This window comes from Pan paniscus, chromosome 8 (genome assembly GCF_029289425.2).
Source record: "Pan paniscus chromosome 8, NHGRI_mPanPan1-v2.0_pri, whole genome shotgun sequence".
NCBI classification, from domain to species: domain Eukaryota; kingdom Metazoa; phylum Chordata; class Mammalia; order Primates; family Hominidae; genus Pan; species Pan paniscus.
Genome location: NC_073257.2, coordinates 71,386,165 through 71,406,641, shown reverse-complemented (window position 1 = coordinate 71,406,641; position 20,477 = coordinate 71,386,165). Strand labels below are relative to the sequence as shown.

The following is a 20,477-nucleotide window of genomic DNA, read 5'->3' as shown; positions in this document are numbered from 1 at the left end:
AGGGGTCATTTTTTACTTAAAAATAATGTTTTTGACATTTCACAAGAATTCTGTATGCTCAGATAAAATATAAAGAAACATTGACAGAAATGCTGGGCAACAAGCTTTCTACACTCACAGGTAAATGCCAGAAATTCAGCTGTCTAGCATGCTATTAAAATTGTCAATAAATTATCCAATTTAGCTACCTTTGACATGGCCTATAAATAGGTGAAGTTAAAAATGCTGGATCTTTGAATTTCCAATGTCTAGCATATACTTCCTCTCATAAAAATTTCAGAGATAACTTAAGAAACCATTGTTTTAAGACAAATTAGTTGGTATCACATTTCACTGCCATTTTGCCTTTCTGTCAAACCCTTCTGAAGGAAACAACGAAGAACACTGCAGAACTGACAGAGAACACTATTGCAGGGAAAATAATTATTCCCTGATTAATGTGTTTTCTAAGTTTAGATATTTCAGATATCCTTAAAATATGGCACATCAGCATTTCACAGTGCAATGAAAATAAGTAAATACACACACATTATCTGCACTAAATAGCACTATGCATGCATTCAGGGAAATATATTTAAAATTCTCATTAAAATATTATCATATTAGAGTGAAACTAGGTGGTGTTTCTGTGTCAGAAAATTAAAATAGAAAAGTATTAACACTATAGGAAAAGAAATTGGAAAACATTCTTGAAACTATTATGAGGGTAGCAAAGGAAAACATTCAATGGTGGATCCATATGAAGCTCTTAGAAAAATAAATATCTTAGAAATACAAAAAAATTAGCTGGGTGTGGTGGTGCACACCTGTAATCCCAGCTACTCAGGAGGCTGAGGCAGGAGAATTGCTTGAACTTGGGAAGCAAAGATTGCAGTGAGCCAAGATCGCACCACTGCACTCCAGCCTGGGCAACAGGGCAAGACTGTCTCAAGAAAAAAAAAAAAAAAAACATATAGGTAAAGAAATACTTCTACAATACATAGTGCAAAACAAAAGTTCTAGAAGAAGTAGCTAAATTGTATTTGGAATTTGGAACGTTTATCATTATTTTAAGCTTAATTTCAATTCTGTAAATTTGATCATTAGAATGTAAATATGTAAAGCTTTTAGCAAAACAAGTAGTATAAACAGCAAATTCCAGAACCACTGCTTTTTTAGTCATTAGGGCTTCCTTTTTTAATCACCAAAAATAACAGCCAAAAAAATTGTATCAAGCTAACAAGCACCACATAAATTAACATTGGATATACTGAATTATACCAGAAGAAAATATATAGAAATAGGCTCAAATATTCAGCCTTAGCACAGCTTGAAGATGTTATACAAAAACTAAAAAACCATATTTATTAAAATGGAAGGTTTATCTAAGCTTAAACAAAAAGAGTCTGCAAGAAAAATAAGTTTAAAAAAAGAGACTATGTCTTATTGTAGCCTAGCACTCAACAAATACCCTAGTAAACATGGAAATTAGTAGGTTCAAGGTCAAAAAGAAAATCTTGGACATATGTGTTCAATTTGAAAGCCTTAGACACAGATTTGCTGAAGATTTTAATTTTTCTTTAGGCTTCACTGTCACTGTTTTTCTGCTAATTTGAGTTCCACCAGTTCATTTATTTTATGCACTGTATTTATTTTATGCAACACAGATTATGTTGCTTAAGGGGAAAAAATTAATCCAGTGTATTTCTACAGTAAGCACAGATAATCATACACTTAGTTCTCTTGTCAGTCAAAATAAGGGGGAGAAATCTATCAAGCACAGAGCTTAGGTTAATTGTACTTCTTCCATGTTAACTGCCCCAAATAACCACAACCTACCAAATATAATTATATCTAAAGTAATTAATTTCCAAATGATCCTTTCAGACACCACACACGTACACAAAAGGCATAAGCATTCTAATGTACTCACTCTAATGAGCAGTTGAAAAACCTCATATGGGTCTCAAAGACTGACTGGAAGATGAAGGAAGAACACTTGATGAAGAAGAAATATAACAAGAGAAAATAACTCAGAGAGTACTACCAAATTTTCATCTTTATTCTCAAACTCTCTCCCTATGAGACACAGATGAAAATTTCTAACAGCCTTCTGAAAATTTCCATCTAGATATTCCACAGATATTGAAATCTAACTTGTCCAGAAAGAACTGTAATTGCTTGTCTTCAAGCCTACTCTTTAATATTCCCCCCAGTTAACAATTCCTATTTTATTTGCTGGTGTCAAAATGTACCCCATCTCCAAATCTAGCAAATTTAGTCATCCTCAACAACTCCTTTTTCATATGCCACACTTCCAGTTTGATCACAAAGTTAACAGATTTTTGTCTCAGAAATGTTGTTTAATTCCACCCCTAATTTTTATCTATCTTGTCTTAAAAATCCTACTTATTATCTATAATTGCCATTTAGGTAGTTACACTCTCTTGAGTTCAATATCCCAGTTCATTCATCCAATGGATGTCAGAACACTGTATCTAAACAACAAATATCCAATATCTCTTCCCCACCTAAGAAATTCTTTGGCCATGCTACCAGAAGCATTGCTTCTGTAAGTCTGGACCCTGGATCACCAACACCAACATCCCCTAGAAATTTGTTAGAAATGCAAATTCTTGGGCTCCATCCAGATCTAAGGAATCAGAAACTCAGGGGATGGGTCCCAGCAATCTATTTTAGTAAGCCGTCTAGGTGATAAATTTTGAGAACCACTGACCAATGACTTAAATATTTTTTAATAAAGAGGTGACTGAGAAGTGTATCAAACATTATCATTTAACTTCCTTTTTAATTATTTTAAAACTATTTTTAAACTGTAATACAAATAGCAAATATTAAATTGTCCTCTGTTATTTTGGGTAAACATCAAAAGAAGACTTTGCTACCTCAGTGCACAAAATGGCACCATGTGCTAATAAAAGGTGTAACTCTGTTTCATGTGTGTTTGTTTAAATTCAAGCCAGCAAGTATACGCTCAAGTAAAGTTTTACAAAGACATTATGTATTTGAATGCAGAGTTCAATTAGTTGCAAGTAAGGCTCTGGTTCAACTGTTTGGCCCTTCCTCTCTTAAACAGATTAAGAGTTTACTATGAAATTTGCATATTTCTTCTCTAATTGTATTTCTGATAAAGTTATTCTTGTTTGGGATAAAGTTATACTTTTTCCAGTATAGGAAATGAAATAATTATCTCTAAAACTAGAAATGAAACTGGCTGAAAACAGGAAATAACAGACAAATTTAAAATGGATATATTGTTACTTATTTGACTCAAGATATATTAAGTCTTACTATTAATTAGTACCTGTTGAGTTTTCAGCATATATTGACCACAGCGGCAACTATGTTCAAAATGAAATAAATATGCTGGAAGCTCTCAGGAATAGTCACTCAAGGCTAAAATATAATGATAGTCATCTATCATTAAGACTTACATTGTAGTGATAAAAACTGACAAATTTTCATTGGGTTTTTTACAACAAAGTTTGGCAAAATAGTGATATGGTTGCTGACAATTCCATAATTTTTCAGTAAAACATACAGTGACTGAAGTTACTGCAAATCTAATGACTAAAATGTAATCAGAATAAAGTTATCACCTATGAACAAAAGCATACACAATTAGAGAAAACCTTATCAAATGTTGCATTATTGATACTGCAACAAATGTTAAATGAGTGAGCTGCTGTCAAAAAACTGAAACAAAATATTGGTACATACCTGAAAATGTAATACAAAAAATATTCATCACATATACCTAGTTAATTCAAATGCTGAGATTATGTAAGATCTTTCCAATTTAACTCAATGAGAATATATATGGGTCAGATCTCTACATTTGCTTTTGCACAAGTTTTTTAACTAGGTAAATTCAGAAATCGTAAAACAATACACAATGGAGAAGAAAATGTTAATGTCTAAACCAATTTTTAACACACCACTAACTAAACTGTCAGAAATGTTGAGACAACTATATTGAGGAAAATAGATAACATAAGAAATCACAGGAATGGTAGCTCCTGTAAAAGTTGTTGCCAGATTTCATCAAGTAGTAATTATACACTAATAAGGATTAGATATTTAGATATTTAAAAAATAGTTTTGGATAATCACATTTAAACTATCCTTTACACTGAAGTTGGGGATTTTTTTCTGAGCTAATTGTAAGGTTAAGAACAGAAAATTTCAAAGCTCATTTTTCATACCAAACTTAGCTGGGTGTCCTGAATCAAGGTATAAATATTCTTCGAAAAACAAGAAACACTTTCTAAATGTAATTTTTAAAAACTCTGATAAGTATCTTTCAAATATAAGTAACTAGGGAAAACCAATTTGATTATCCAGCTCTTTAATAAGCTGAAGAAATTCAATTTGACAATATAGTCACAATATTACCAAGCTTATAATGCAAATAAATTTTCAGAAATGAAATTGATTCTTACAGTTAAGATTCATCATGCAAGGAAAATAAATCAACTGTTCTGAAATTTTAACAGAATCAGCAGAAAAGTATGAGTTTTAAAAATGTTATCAATAAATATCTCAGAATGATACAAGATACAGAATTTTATCATCAAACAATGAAAAATGAAATGACTGGTGAATCGATTCTGTCATTTACCCTCAAATGAAACATTTATTCTTTCATTATTCTACTTTGACAAAAATCTTAATATTTCTCTTTTTGGTCTTGATCAGTTTATTTGAAGAATATCCTGAAAAGGCCAAATGACTTAAAAACATTACAATTTGCCACCACTTATTTGTATGAACCAGAATTTTCAAAATATAATGCAATAAAAATAAGATACAGAAATATAGTGGATGCTGAAGCTGATATAAAATAGCAACTTTCAAGCATAGCTGCTAATTTAAATTCCCACTATACCACTGATTGACTATTTGAAAAATGCTGTACGTACAAAATTATAGTACAATTACACAATAAAATGCTACTTTTACTTATTACACAATGTTATATAATAAAATAAACGTTCTCCACAAATTAGAAAGTTTGAAATCTAAGATAATAAATCCAAAATCCTAATCATGGCATAACCTAGCTAGCCGCAACTAGCTTTCAGCTTAATTTTCCACCAGGCACACTTCTTTCCTCCAGCAATACCAAACGCTATGCATTCCCAGAATACATGATTTTAAGCCTTTGTTTATTCTCTTATCTCAGCCAGAAATGCCCCTCTCCTACTTTTTCTTCTGGCAAATTTTTATTTTACTTTTAACCCTCAATAAAATGTTGCTCCTTAGACTCAAGATAGAATTAACCACTTTCTCTTCTATACTCCATTATAGTATTTATCAAATATTATTATAATTATCTACTTAAATATATTGATTCTCAAAATAAATTGTCTTCCTAAATCCTTTGAACCCAGAATCCAAGTTATATCCATTTTTGTGTCCTTTTTTCCTGTTCTTAATTCAGAACCTAAAGTTGGAATGCATGTAAAAATAAATAATAAAAATAGTAAGTAGAAGAACAAAAGAAAACAAAGTAGACTCTTAACTGGCTAAGGGAAGTTCCTATAAATTAATCATTGAACAAGAATAGAATGGCATGGTCCTCTAGCTGGTGGTACTTAAAAATGTGGTCTACCCACAAGCAATAGTCTACAAACTATCAATCTGTGATGAAATTAAATATAAAAATTAGGATTAAGCATTTAGAAACTTTTAAAGGAATTTAACAGTGAATTTTACTTCTGTTGAATTCATTTGTATCATTTTAATTTCATTTTTCTAGAAATTCTTTTTCAATGTTCTTAATAAGTTTCAGACTGTAACAGATTGGAAATTAAAAAAGAAAAATAAGAGGGTCATTTACAGACAGCTTGAGATAGACTATGGAAGACAGAAAGATGAATATGATCTTGACTCTTTTTTAAGGAGAGTTTGGTTTCAAAGGAATAATATGATATTTACATAAATTTTTGTAATATGCATCAATATAATTATACATATTTCTCAAAGTTCACACTACATTTGACACTTTTTAAAACATATCTGTTGATAGAATTATAAGTGTACCTGGAAACGCATGTGCATATATAGCATTTCTTTCTAAACTTATTTATATGAAGGCTAGATTTCAAGTTAAAACTAGGGCCTGTCAGTGTGCTGTATTCAGGAAACCCATCTCACGTGCAGAGACACACATAGGCTCAAAATAAAGGTATGGAGGAAGATCTACCAAGCAAATGGAAAACAAAAAAAGGCAGGGGTTGCAATCCTAGTCTCGGATAAAACAGACTTTAAACCAACAAAGATCAAAAGAGACAAAGAAGGCCATTACATAATGGTAAAGGGATCAATTCAACAAGAAGAACTAACTATCCTAAATATATATGCACCCAATACAGGAGCATCCAGATTCATAAAGCAAGTCCTTAGTGACCTACAAAGAGACTTAGACTCCCACACACTAATAATGGGAGACTTTAACACCCCACTGTCAACATTAGACAGATCAACAAGACAGAAAGTTAACAAGGATATCCAGAAATTGAACTCAGCTCTGCACCAAGCGGACCTAATAGACCTCTACAGAACTCTCCACCCCAAATCAACAGAATATACATTCTTTTCAGCACCACACCGCACCTATTCCAAAATTAACCACATGGTTGGAAGTAAAGCCCTCCCCAGCAAATGTAAAAGAACAGAAATTATAACAAATTATCTCTCAGACCACAGTGCAATCAAACTAGAACTCAGGATTAAGAAACTCACTCAAAACCGCTCAACTACATGGAAAACGAACAACCTGTTCCTCAATGACTACCGGGTACATAACAAAATGAAGGCAGAAATAAAGATGTTCTTTGAAACCAATGAGAACAAAGACACAACATACCAGAATCTCTGGGACACATTCAAAGTATTGTGTAGAGGGAAATTTATAGCACTAAATGCCCACAACAGAAAGCAGGAAAGATCTAAAATTGACACCGTAACATCACAATGAAAAGAACTAGAGAAGCAAGAGCAAACACATTCAAAAGCTAGCAGAAGCCAAGAAATAACTAAGATCAGAGCAGAACTGAAGGAGATAGAGACACAAAAAACCCTTCAAAATATCAATGAATCCAGGAGCTGGTTTTTTGAAAAGATCAACAAAATGGATAGACCGCTAGCAAGACTAATAAAGAAGAAAAGAGAGAAGAATCAAATAGACGCAATAAAAAATGATAAAGGGGATATCACTGCCGATCCCACAGAAATACAAACTACCATCAGTGAATACTATAAACCTCTCTACTCAAATAAACTTGAAAATCTAGAAGAAATGGATAAATTCCTCGACACATACACCCTCCCAAGACTAAACCAGGAAGAAGTTGAATCTCTGAATAGACCAATAACAGGCTCTGAAATTGAGGTAATAATTAATAGCTTACCAACCAAAAAAAGTCCAGGACCAGATGGATTCGCAGCCAAATTCTACCAGAGGTACAAGGAGGAGCTGGTACCATTTCCTCTGAAACTATTCCCATCAATAGAAAAAGAGGGAATCCTCCCTAACTCATTTTATGAGGCCAGCATCATCCTGATACCAAAGCCTGGCAGAGACACAACAAAAGAAGAGAATTTTAGACCAATATCCTTGATGAACATTGATGCAAAAACTCCTCAATAAAATACTGGCAAACCGAATCCAGCAACACATCAAAAAGCTCATCCACCATAATCAAGTCGGCTTCATCCCTGGGATGCAAGGCTGGTTCAACATACGCAAATCAATAAACGTAATCCAACCTATAAACAGAACCAAAGTCAAAAACCACATGATTATCTCAATGGATGCAGAAAAGGCCTTTGACAAAATTCAACAACACTTCATGCTAAAAACTCTCAATAAATTAGGTATTGAAGGGACGTATCTCAAAATAATAAGAGCTATCTATGACAAACCCACAGCCAATATCATACTGAATGGACAAAAACTGGAAGCATTCCCTTTGAAAACTGGCACAAGACAGGGATGCCCTCTCTCACCACTCCTATTCAACATAGTGTTGGAAGTTCTGGCCAGGGCAATCAGGCAGGAGAAGGAAATAAACTGCATTCAATTAGGAAAAGAGGAAGTCAAATTGTCCCTGTTTGCAGATGACATGATTGTATATCTAGAAAACCCCATTGTCTCAGCCCAAAATCTCCTTAAGCTGATGAGCAACTTCAGCAAGGTCTCAGGATACAAAATCAATGTGCAAAAATCACAAGCATTCTTATACACCAATAACAGACAAACAGAGAGCCAAATCATAAGTGAACTCCCATTCACAACTGCTACTAAGAGAATAAAATACCTAGGAATCCAACTTACAAGGGATGTGAAGGACCTCTTCAAGAACTACAAACCACTGCTCAGGGAAATAAGAGAGTACACAAACAAATGGAAAAACATTCCATGCTTATGGATAGGAAGAATCAATATGGTGAAAATGGCCATACTGCCCAAGGTAATTTATAGATTCAATGCCATCCCCATCAAGCTACCAATGACTTTCTTCACAGAATTGGAAAAAACTACTTTAAAGTTCATATGGAACCAAAAAAGAGCCCACATTGCCGAGACAATCCTAAGCCAAAAGAACAAAGCAGGAGGCATCACGCTACCTGACTTCAAACTATACTACAAGGCTACAGTAACCAAAACAGCATGGTACTGGTACCAAAACAGAGATAGAGACCAATGGAACAGAACAGAGGCCTCAGAAATAATGCCACATATCTACAACTATCTGATCTTTGACAAACCTGACAAAAATAAGCCATGGGGAAAGGATTCCCTATTTAATAAATGGTGCTGGGAAAACTGGCTAGCCATATGTAGAAAGCTGAAACTGGATCCCTTCCTTACACCTTATACAAAAATTAATTCAAGATGGATTAAAGACTTAAATGTTAGACCTAAAACCATAAAAACCCTAGAAGAAAACCCAGGCAATACCATTCAGGACATAGGCATGGGCAAGGACTTCATGTCTAAAACACCAAAAGCAATGGCAACAAAAGCCAAAATTGACAAATAGGATCTAATTAAACTAAAGAGCTTCTGCACAGCAAAAGACACTACCAACAGAGTGAACAGGCAACGTACAGAATGGGAGAAAATTTTTGCAATCTACTCATCTGACAAAGGGCTAATATCCAGAATCTACAATGAACTCAAACAAATTTACAAGAAAAAAACAAACAACCCCATCAAAAAGTGGGCAAAGGATATGAACAGACACTTCTCAAAAGAAGACATTTACGCAGCCAACAGACACATGAAAAAATGCTCATCATCACTGGCCATCAGAGAAATGCAAATCAAAACCACAGTGAGATACCATCTCACACCAGTAAGAATGGAGATCATTAAAAGGTCAGGAAACAACAGGTGCTGGAGAGGATGTGGAGAAATAGGAACACTTTTACACTGTTGCTGGGACTGTAAACTAGTTCAACCATTGTGGAAGTCGGTGTGGCGATTCCTCAGGGATCTAGAATTAGAAATACCATTTGACCCAGCCATCCCATTACTGGGTATATACCCAAAGGATTATAAATCATGCTGCTATAAAGACACACGCACACGTATGTTTATTGCGCCACTATTCACAATAGCAAAGACTTGGAACCAACCCAAATGTCCAACAATGATAGACTGGATTAAGAAAATGTGGCACATATACACCATGGAATACTATGCAGCCATAAAAAATGATGAGTTCATGTCCTTTGTAGGCACATGGATGAAGCTTGAAACCATCATTCTCAGCAAACTATCGCAAGGACAAAAAACTAAACACTGCACATTCTCACTCATAGGTGGGAATTGAACCATGAGAACACATGGACACAGGAAGGGGAACATCACACACCTGGGTCTGTTGTGGGGTTGGGGAAGGGGGGAGGGATAGCATTAAGAAATATACCTAATGCTAAATGACGAGTTAATGGGTGCAGCACACCAACATGGCACAGGTATACATATGTAACAAACCTGCACATTGTGCACATGTACCCTAAAACTTAAAGTATAATAATAATACAATAAAAAAATTTAAAAAAAAAACTAGGGCCTGTTTCTATCACTGCCTATCAGATGCAATGGTATAGGGGACCACCCATCTTTGACTGACTCCATACAGAACTAACTTACTGCCTGATAACATTATTCAAGTCTCTACATCTCTCTGCCTGACTCGCCTAATCGCAAAACCCTGGAAATATATAAAAGTAAGATGAGTACACAGTTTTTTCCCAAAAACTCTCTTTGCAATATTTTTACTCCTATCAAGAGAGATTAACTCATGTCTCAATCTTCTGCACTAGGTGTCGGCAAACTTTTCCTATAAAGGTCTAGACAATAAGTATTTTAAGGTCTGTGGGCTATGTGGTCTGTTGCAGCTACTCAGCCCTGTTGTTGTAGCAAGAAAGTAGCCATAGACAGTATGTAAACAAATGAGTATGGCTGTATTCCAATAAAATTTTACTTACCAAAACAGGTAGCAGGCTTATGGATTTTGCCCAGGGAACATAACATGCACGCCCCTGTTCTGCATCACAGATATAACTCTTAAATGCAGCCATTAAGGACCTATTGGACCTATTGCACAGTAGATGATCAAAAGTTACATAATTCTTGTTGGCATTTATCAACAGCTTTTAAAATGTTAAAGACTGAGAGATTCACCAATATTCAAATTCATGGAAGATGAGACACTATTTCTCAAAAAAATCAGAGTATACTGAAAAATCTTTTATGCCTTGTTTTTATTGGCATATGTCTAAGGAAACTATAAGCTTTTCATACTATTATTAGAGAGCAACATTCCCACAGGCTATAGAAAACAAAAATACAGATCTATTTACACTAGTTGCCACAACCACTACAACAAATGGTGTATATGCACAATCCCCACGGAGCAGCCCCTTTTAAATGAGCCACTACATGGCTCAAATAGTCATAATATAACAAACAAAACTAACGACAATTCCAAGTATGACGTTCTTGGTTCAACTCACATCTGTTGAGCATCTTCAAAATACAGAGCTCTTAGATACATTTGTAACAAACCTGGTTGTAGATTTATTTCATCTTTGTTGTTTAAAGTTGGATGTGACCACCCCTTTCCCTCAAAGGGTGAGATACAAAGCACATTAAAAGTCACTGTAAAACTGAAGTTAAATCCTAACCTTTCCCTTTTCACTTAATTTCCAGTCTCCCTAGTGGAATATATGTTTCTATGAGCAATTCTCCCCATTCTAGAACTCTTTTCCCCAGAACACAAGAATTGCTGACTTTTTAAGTTTCTAAGGGTTCTCTTAATGTTAGATTTGAAACATCTTCATATAACTCAAAAATTCTTTTTGCTTTATACTAATCTCTCAAAAATGTCTCCTTAGATTCAACAATCTCTTTACGGAGATAGCTCAAAAATCACTATTTCACAATCCTCTCTAAACTATTAAGTGGTTAGTTTTATATTGTACTGATTCTCACAGTATTATCATCAGACCTTGTATAGCCTTTGAGGAGTGAGAATGAAGAAAAAAAAAGCCTTAAAAGAATATCAGTGGGTAATCTCATGGGGAAACACACTGAAACAATAATGACAAAGCAGTATATATAATATCATCCCGGTAAAACAATATCTATGAGAGAGATATGCCCCTAGAAAAGTGCTTAGGACATATTTGGATATTCACCAGCTCCTAAAATCTGAGATGTAAAAAATTAATGTCATCAGGATGTTTAAAAATTATTTTATTTCTCTTTTTCTCCTTTCCTGTCAATGATTCTTCAGATTTCCCAGACTTAAAATCCTGAAGTTACTCCTGATCACTTTCCATGTTGCCTGAAATTTCAATCATCATGAATTCCTCATGATTCTTTTTTGGTTTCTTATATACCATTTCCAGTCACTACCCTTAACATATACAGAATATGCTGAAGCTTTCTACCTATTTTTTTCTGCTCAGACTGTCCTATTCTTCTATACATTTAAGTTGTCTCCAAACACTGATTTTACTCTCAAATGTATGTATATAAAATATAGTCTGCTCAAAGGACGGTTTAACTACTGTCCCAGCACTTTGGAAGGCCGAGGCGGGCAGATCACGAGGTCAGGAGTTCAAGACCAGCCTGGCCAACATGGTGAAACCCCGTCTCTACTAAAAACACAAAAATTAGCTGGGTGTGGTGGCGGGTGCCTGTAATCCTAGCTACTTGGGAGGCTGAGGCAGGAGAGTCACGTGAAACCAGAAGGCGGAGGTTGCAGTGAGCCAAGACTGCGCCACTGCATTCCAGCCTGGGTGAAAGAGCGAAACTCCATCTCAATAATAATAATGATAATAATGAAATATTTTAAAGTTTAAAAAGGAGGTATAAGTTTTATAGTAAAAATAGAATTTAAATAATTAATAAAGGATAAAAAGATTCACATACAGAAATATAACAGAAATGGAAAATAAATCCAAGAAAGAGGCACATTCTACAAGGCAAAACTTATATTATGCATTTACTAAAGAAAAGCAGAGAAGGAAAACCAGAAAGTAGAAGGATTTATGCTTGCTGCAATGAGTGACATAGCTGCTGTTATTATCGAGGCCCAGGATGAAATATAAAAGTAATCAGGAAAGTATACTCACATAAGTTAGAGGAAAAAGCAACATTGGGCCTAATTTAGGAAGAAATATCAGTAGAGATAAAACCAAGTAATTTGAATGTTGTCTAAATAGCATTCTATAGAGAGTGAATTTCTGACCGGGCCTACCTAGGCAACAAAGTAAGTTGCCAGTGTTAAACATACAACACATCAGTCATTCTACCACTGGAGGGAGTCTGGTCACATATCCTTTGATGTAACTTTTGCTCTAGTAACTTCCTGGTCTTCCCTGGGAATGAATAAGAACCCCACCAAGAATATGAATTGGTTTAATACAATCTGATGGTTTCCAAATTTTTTGTTTCTTTTAGTTTTTATTTTATTTTTGTTTTGTTTCATACTCACTAATATCTCTATAGTCATATTTGGGCCAAAGAAATTAATCTACATGCTATGTGTCCTAGTACATGTCTATCCTTGGAAAAAGTTAATAAAGAAAAACATTGTAAATTAAGAACAGAGAAGGGCTCTAAGGCAAATACCTAAACAAAGCAACCATCAAGGTTACAAGCCACATGAAAAATAGCAAATGACAGATTTGAACTAGAAACTGAAAACAATTTTTAGGGCTAAGGTGATAAAGATATTACTGATAGGATGGTAAAAGAGAAGTAAAAGATAAGAGTACTATAATTGTGATTTCAAAATTTACTATTCTTTAAAATTCAGAATTTACAGATTATAGTAATTACTCATGAAGTTGAAGTGATTTCCTATAACATGTAACTGAAATTAAGAAAAACGACAAGGATCTAGACACTGGCAAAAAAGAAATTTTAAAAAGCAGTGGTTCAATTCAAGAAGTTACGTGGACAATATTCCATTCAGAATAATAATTATTACTGTCTATTTTGTATTAATATCAACACTGGTAAATTCTATGAAAGTAATGCTTTACTTATTTAAACAATCCTACAGGATTGGTATTATACCCACTTTACGTAAGAAAGCTTGAGGCTAAAACAAGTTAAGTAATTTAAGGTTACACGGCTTTCAAGAGCCAATATTCTAACAGGGGTGGTCTGATCTAAAATGGTATTATCACTATGCTACACTGCACGTCACTGAGACTGAGTAATGACTACCTTACATTCTTGTAATAAAGACTATTAAAGGTAACAGTTATGGGTACTCCTCTTAGATGTCTGCTTCAGAAAATGCCATTACGGATTATCTAACATCACTGTGCTATTAAGCATTTGTTACTTTTTATTTCCAAAGTTAAAATTTGTTTAATCCACATGCCAATAACATAAGTGAGGTCTTAATTGACTTATAATTTAAATAAATTTGATAAACTCAACATTCAAAGAAATTTATCTTTTTAAATATGTAAAAGAGATAAAATCTTTTTTTCCTCCATTTTTTCCACGTAAGTATTGTTAGAGACAAAGACAAGGAAATCTGTTAGCTTCTGTGTAATTTCTTTCCAATGTGTTTCCTTGCTGACTACATCATAAACCCTATGGTTTATACCATATCTGGACAGTCATAAAGTGCCCGACTCATGAAAATAATATTTTTTAAAGCCACGAAGCCTTGAGGGTAGATTTAAATGTTTTAAAACAAATTAATTATGTATTTTCTTCCTTACTATAACAAAGCTGGAGGCAGCTTAGATACATGTAAGGCAACATGTAGATAAATCTTTCCTGTTCAACGAGGAAGAAAAAGTATATATATATATATACTTTTTCTATATATATATATTATATATGTGTGTGTATGTGTGTGTGTGTGTGTATATATATATGATTAAAAGACGAAAAGCACAAGTAATATAAAATTCTGTGTGTGGGGTGGGAGCTGTTTTGTCTTGTCACAGGTCAGTGAAGGTCTGAAGTATCTATCAAACTGTAAATGGGCTCCCATATTATTGTTTCCAAACAAGAAATTTTCTCTTTCATTTTATTTGAAAAGTCATAATAAAAGTACATCATGTATGCAATTTGAGTATACTTCAGCACAGCAGAGATGGAGAAACAAAAATACTCTTCTACTTGCAATAGGAATAGAAACCTCTGGATTTACAGTATATTTTCAGAGTAATACCTGGGCAAGGACCAGGTCCTGGCAAACAAAGTACACATGCCTAGGGAAGACAATCCATGAGGTAGTGTGTGTGTGTGTGTGTGTGTGTGTATAACTGTCCTGCTTAATTGAAAAGCCAATTATATGACCATGTGGACTCTAACCCATATTCTTCAGAAACTATTAAATATTTTTAGAAACTATGAAAAAAATTGAATTATTGTTTATAATGTAATCATCAATTCATAGGAAAATAGGCAAGTAACAGACAAAAACAAAAACAAAAACAAAAAAACCAATGAAACATAAGAGAGATATACAGTTATGTTCACCAGCAGGCATAACTCTTGGTTGATACAGTATGAAAACATTATAAAATTAAAAATATCTCCGACTGGAGAACATAACTATACTTTCCCCTATTCTATTTTATTCCACTTCCAGGGAATTATTGTTTCTCTCATTTTTTTCATCACCAAATTAACAGTAGATTAAAATAAAGTGAGAAAAGAGCAAACAAAATAAATGTATTCTATCATAAATTATGAAATATAGCTCTTATTAGGTACTTAAACACAAAATAGATCTTCTGTCCCATATTCTGCCACATCCTTTTCTATGTTACATAGTTACAGAAGTAAAATAATGAGACTTGAGCGGAAAGAAAGTGAAAGGAGGGAAGCAAAGGGAGTAAAAAGCAACTAGCTGAAAATTTCTCAATACAAAATGATGCTAAGTAAGGTCTGTTTGACAAATTTAATGCAACATTTCATATGCTGTTCTATTAAAAACAAACGACATTATTCCCCCTAAATTTTCCTTTGAAGCCAACCAAGTTAATATTTTTGGAATTGACATGTAAGATAGGATAACAAAATAAGTTAAGCATTTAACAACATCTCTAAACAAAGTATTTCCAAATTTTATACATCTTCTAGTAGAAGAGTTAGCTCTTTGTATTTGTTGGTGTATACTATTTTATAAAATAAAACTCTATTTAATTAGTCTATGTAAATTACTTGGAAGTCTGCAAATAGTAATTTTCATAGATGTTACTTAGTGCCAGCACCCTCCCCAAAATTAAATGTTACATAATTTGTTCATTTTGTGGGATTCCTAATTTGAAAAGAAACAACTAAAAAATAATACCAGAATAAAATAGCTACTCCTCTAGGGGATCACAGTAAATACAGCATTAATTTTTGCACTCTCTTAACTCTGTGAACTTCATTAAAAAGTTTAAATTTTCCCTAATATCTTTGAAACACGTGGTAAATGCAGTTTTAAGTATTGAGATTACTGGGTTCTGAAGAGCAACAATGAATGCCTAATTCCATTGAGTACAAGAATGAGCTTTTGCTTTATCATTGCAATAAATAAAAATGAAGTCTACTTTTATTAGTCTTGTGTTTCTCTCAACCCTAAGAAAATAAAAATATTTACAACTTGCAATGGTTACATTACAGAAAGTCATTTCATAAAAGTCTAAACTAAAATCCAAATGACTTCCTATGCGTTATTAAAAATAATCTTTACAGTCTATAATCATGCAAGCTTACATATGGAATACCAAAATGATAAATGTTTTTAGATACCATAAATATGTGTAGTTACTACCATGGTGACTAAAACAGTCTAAGAATAAAGGAAATACAAGCTGTCTTTGCAAACGTATTTATTTATTCATATACTACACCTGTATCAGAAATTAAAGTGGTTTTGGTTTCAAAAAGTTTGAATTCTGGTTTCAAAATTATTAAATATAAATTTATATTAATAAATATAAAATTTAGTAATAAACAAATTCGGTGCTTGCTTGATATAAACGTGCTGAATAGCAATGCGTAACCAAGTGATTACCATTTAAATGACTTTGGAAACAAGACCTCTGCTCCCTATTTGGATTAGGCTGATAAATTTTATGACCTTACTGTGAGCGTATTAGTATCTGTACATAACTTTGGTTAAAGACATGTTTTACAATCATTACCTCTATATACAGTTAAACATTAATTTCATTTACAGTCAAAAGTATTTGGGGCCCTCTTAACAACATGTGAACTGTGTTTCCTTTGTCAGATGTAGAATTTTACAATTATTCGGCCAACCAATTACTAATCAAATGATTTCTTTACAAATGAAGTTTTGTACCACATTACTAAAGTAGCAGACTCTAACTAGTCCAGCTAACCCAGAAGCACTGTAACTAACCACACCGCACACAGCACTAGCTTATGTCTTCAACGCTCAGACCTGTATTCAATCAATTTCCTTCCACAGGAGCCTGCCAACTTCAACAACAGAATAAACGATATAATATCAACACGCAATGGTACGTACTCGCCACAAAGTCTGAATCACAGCACATATATTAGGCCAATATTTTCGACAGTCTGACTCAGAGCCCAGGAACCATGAAGATTGTGTCTGTCCTTGGTGCTGAAATGCACTGTTTTTCTGCGCCCTCACTGAAAAACTGTCATCCTAATCCCAATCCAAGAGGCTAAAAAGACTTGTTAATTTGGGGAGTCTGAGGATGGGAGGTTTAAAAAAGAAAATGATAAGTTTCTGGAAGAGAATGCCAACTAGTGTGTGTGTGTTGGGGGAAGGGGGTTGCTAGAAACATCCCGAGGGCATTTCCCCTTCAGTGCCCGGAGACCCAGGAAATCCGGACTGCGGCAAAGATCGGAAACGCCTCGTCGGGGCAGGAGCCGCGAGCGGGAACGTCGCCCTCGTCCGGGCCAGGCGGGCGAAGGCGGCGAAGGGCGCCACGGTTGTGGACGGCTACTTTCCGCGCCAAGGCGCGAGCCCCGGGGTCCTTTTGTTTCTGGGGTGAGGGGAGGGCGGTGGGCGGAGGGTAACCCACATCTGCATTTATTTGCACAGAGGGGACAACAAAAGACCCTGCCGCCCTGGCGAGCGGCGTCGGCGGAGCCAGAGTGGCCCCGGCGCCTCGGCGCGAACTCGGTCCCTTTCCTCGCGGTCCCGGCCGCTCTTACCGTCCCGGTCGCACAGCTGAATGGCCTCCAGGCTGAGGTTTTTGATCACCTCCTCACAGGGGCTGGTGGGGCTGTTGAGGGCATGATCCAGGCGCGGCACCTCCATTTTTCCAACCCACTCTGAAGCCCGCCTGCTTCGTATCCAGGCTCTCTCTGCCGGCCGGGTGGGCAAGAAGAGCGGGAAAGGGAGGGGGAGTGGCAGAGGGAGGGAAGGAGGCCTGGGACGCGGTGATGCGGCGCCGAGGCTGAGGCGCGGGGCTGGAGAGCCGCCGCGAAGGCGACGGCTGTGGCAGGAGCTCCGCGGAGTGTGCGGCTCTGAGAGACCGAGCAGGACCCGGCGCGAGGACGGGAGGCGCGCGCTCCCGGCGGGGAGGGGACGCGGCGCGCGGGGAACGTGAGGGAGAGGGCACGACGCGCGCACGCGCGCGGGAGAACGCGCCCACCTGCTGGCGCGCGGCGGCCCCTCCCCCGCCCTTCTGCGCGCACGCGCCCCCACCTGCCCTCCAGCCACTGCCAAGGCAACCTCGCGCGTGAGGCGTCGGGCGACCGAGCGCGCGGGAAGGGCGAGCGCCATACGCCGCGCGGCTGCCTCGCCCTCTCTCCTGGTGATAGCCATTTGGCGTCTTCTGTCTGCTCTCGGTGCCTGGCGAAGCCCGAGTTGGCCCTGAGGCGTCTGCACGGGGAGGCGAGGGCGAGCATGTTTGTTGTTTACCAAGAATTGGAAAAATAAGGGCCCGGACTCTTCGGACTCTCTGTACGGTATTGGGGTGTGGGAGCCACCTCCTCCCCTGAAGGTCCCAGGATACTCGCTGCCCGCACCCTGCGGGCTCGGCCGGACATTCCTCGGAAACAGCTGCGTCTGTGTGAGAAATGAGCGGATTACCTGAGGCGTGGAGGGGTTTAGAGACAGCATTTTGCCAGTCCACGACCCTGAAGCGGGGCAAACGTGGGAACTCCTTACTGCCAGAAAGGTGAGGGAATGAGGAGATGCGGCAAGCCTGCTGAAAAGGCAGACATGCTGCGGGGCCAGCAGCCACGGGACCAGCAGCCACGCTGCGGGGCCAGCAGCCACGGGACCAGCAGCCACGCAGTCTGCCTTCGCAGCGTAGCTTCATTCATTCATGCGCGTAGCAAATAAGTATTCAATGCTCACCCTATGCCATTGTTCTGGGCGTCAATGAAGGGAGTGTAAACAGCACCTGCTCCCATGGATTTGGAAGGAATCTTTGCTACAATAGCTAATGAAGATTGACTTGTGCTTCCTCAAGCTACCCTATAACTTGTATGCCCATTGATTTTAATTGCATTTAAGATTCTGCAGTGCACTTAGTGGATGTGCAAACGTTTTAAACATAAAATAGAGGTCACAGCCTATTGACCTCTGTTCCCGTTTGCTTCTTTGGAATAGTTTTTAGTTTTGTTGCTATCTTGGGATCAAAAATAGTGTCCCCTCTTTTCTTAATGTGCTTATAAATTAATATAAGTTCCCTTTTATTGATTTTCCATTTCAAACATAAATGTTAACCAACAAGTAACAGTTTACACATAGATGTCTGTATGCTGCTCTTTCTAGTCACATCCATTTAGCTATATCATGATGAAGTCTAATTAATTGAAGCTTCAATAAATGGAAGGACCAGCTTAAAGTAAAATAAGCCTGTGAAAAATCTTGGCACAATTGAAATTTCATAAATATCTGTGAAAGATAATTAGGCATCTTAAAGTGAAAAGTCTTCATTATGAACTTATTAATGAAGATGGATGTTTTTGAAGTTTGAAAGAATTCTTGTCTTAAGGTAGGGGTGTCCCCAAGGAGAGGGTAAATTATTACCTGTCAAAGGATATGACAAGAAAGTACTTACTGGTGAATTTTCTGTGTTCGAAAGCCTGGCTCTGTAGAACTAGAAATTGGTATTGTAAGCCCAACAGTGGGTTCATTTTTTAGAGTAGTCTCAAATTTATAAATCTCAAAAAAAAGGAACTGTGTAAACTAGAATAACAATTTACTGATTTTCAAGTAAGAAATACGACATGCATTTAATTCAAACTCATGCCAATATTTACGAAGTACCTATGTCCAGGACACTGTGCTATGTGTTGAAAATTTGGAGTTCAAATTTATCAAGAAAGATATATATTGAAAAAGTAAAAGTAGGATGGGTGTTAAGAAAGAGGAAGTATGGGAGCTTGTAGAAGCACACACGAGGTTTATAACCTAGGTTAGATGGTCAGGAAGATCTCCAAAATGATTTTATCTTAAGGGAATGAGAAATTATTAAAAAGGCTTTAAATAGGAAATTAGCATGATCAGATTTGTCGGCTAGAATATTTGTGTAATCGGAAAGGGTAATCTTTCAAGAAGTGTATTAATGTCACTTTCTGGGTATACAACTTAATCAATCCAAGGCACCTTTCTGCTGAGGATTTGGATTCTTGTATAAAAAATACAAAAGAAATATTTACTTTTTAACTTTCAATATTAAATATAGGATTTTTTAAATCGAGTTTTTAGGCTTCAAATTGAGGCATTGTCAAGACATAAAATGTAAATTTGTTTATGGTTCAACATATCAAGGCTAGGCCTGGTGGACCAAATGATAGGGTTTCTCCCATAGTAAAGACAAGGTATCTTAGTCCAGTATGAAGGATTTAGTCAGAGATTGATATAAGGAAGGTGGTGGCTATGAAGTAGGTAAAGTAGAAGAAAGTCCTATTCTCTTTGGCTTGGAGAATTACGGGAAAGGGGTAGAAGAGCTCAAGAAAGACACCA

At 36.3% G+C, this 20,477-nt stretch overlaps 1 protein-coding gene across 3 annotated transcripts in view; it reads right to left on the bottom strand.

Moving 5' to 3' along the window:
• PHYHIPL (phytanoyl-CoA 2-hydroxylase interacting protein like) overlaps positions 1-18,755 on the bottom strand; it is a 71,146-nt gene extending 52,391 nt beyond the window's left edge. The window contains exon 1 of one of the 3 annotated variants that reach the window (XM_055092822.2): positions 18,591-18,755. Coding sequence is in view for 2 of the 3 variants with exons in the window: in XM_003821177.5 (XP_003821225.2) it covers positions 17,708-18,323 (616 nt within the window). In the remaining variant the exon portion in view is untranslated. Of the gene's footprint in view, positions 1-17,048; positions 17,640-17,707; positions 18,536-18,590 lie in introns of those variants that run through there. The other 2 variants (XM_003821177.5, XM_055092821.1) reach the window with 2 other exon arrangements.
• Positions 18,756-20,477: the final 1,722 nt, after the last annotated feature.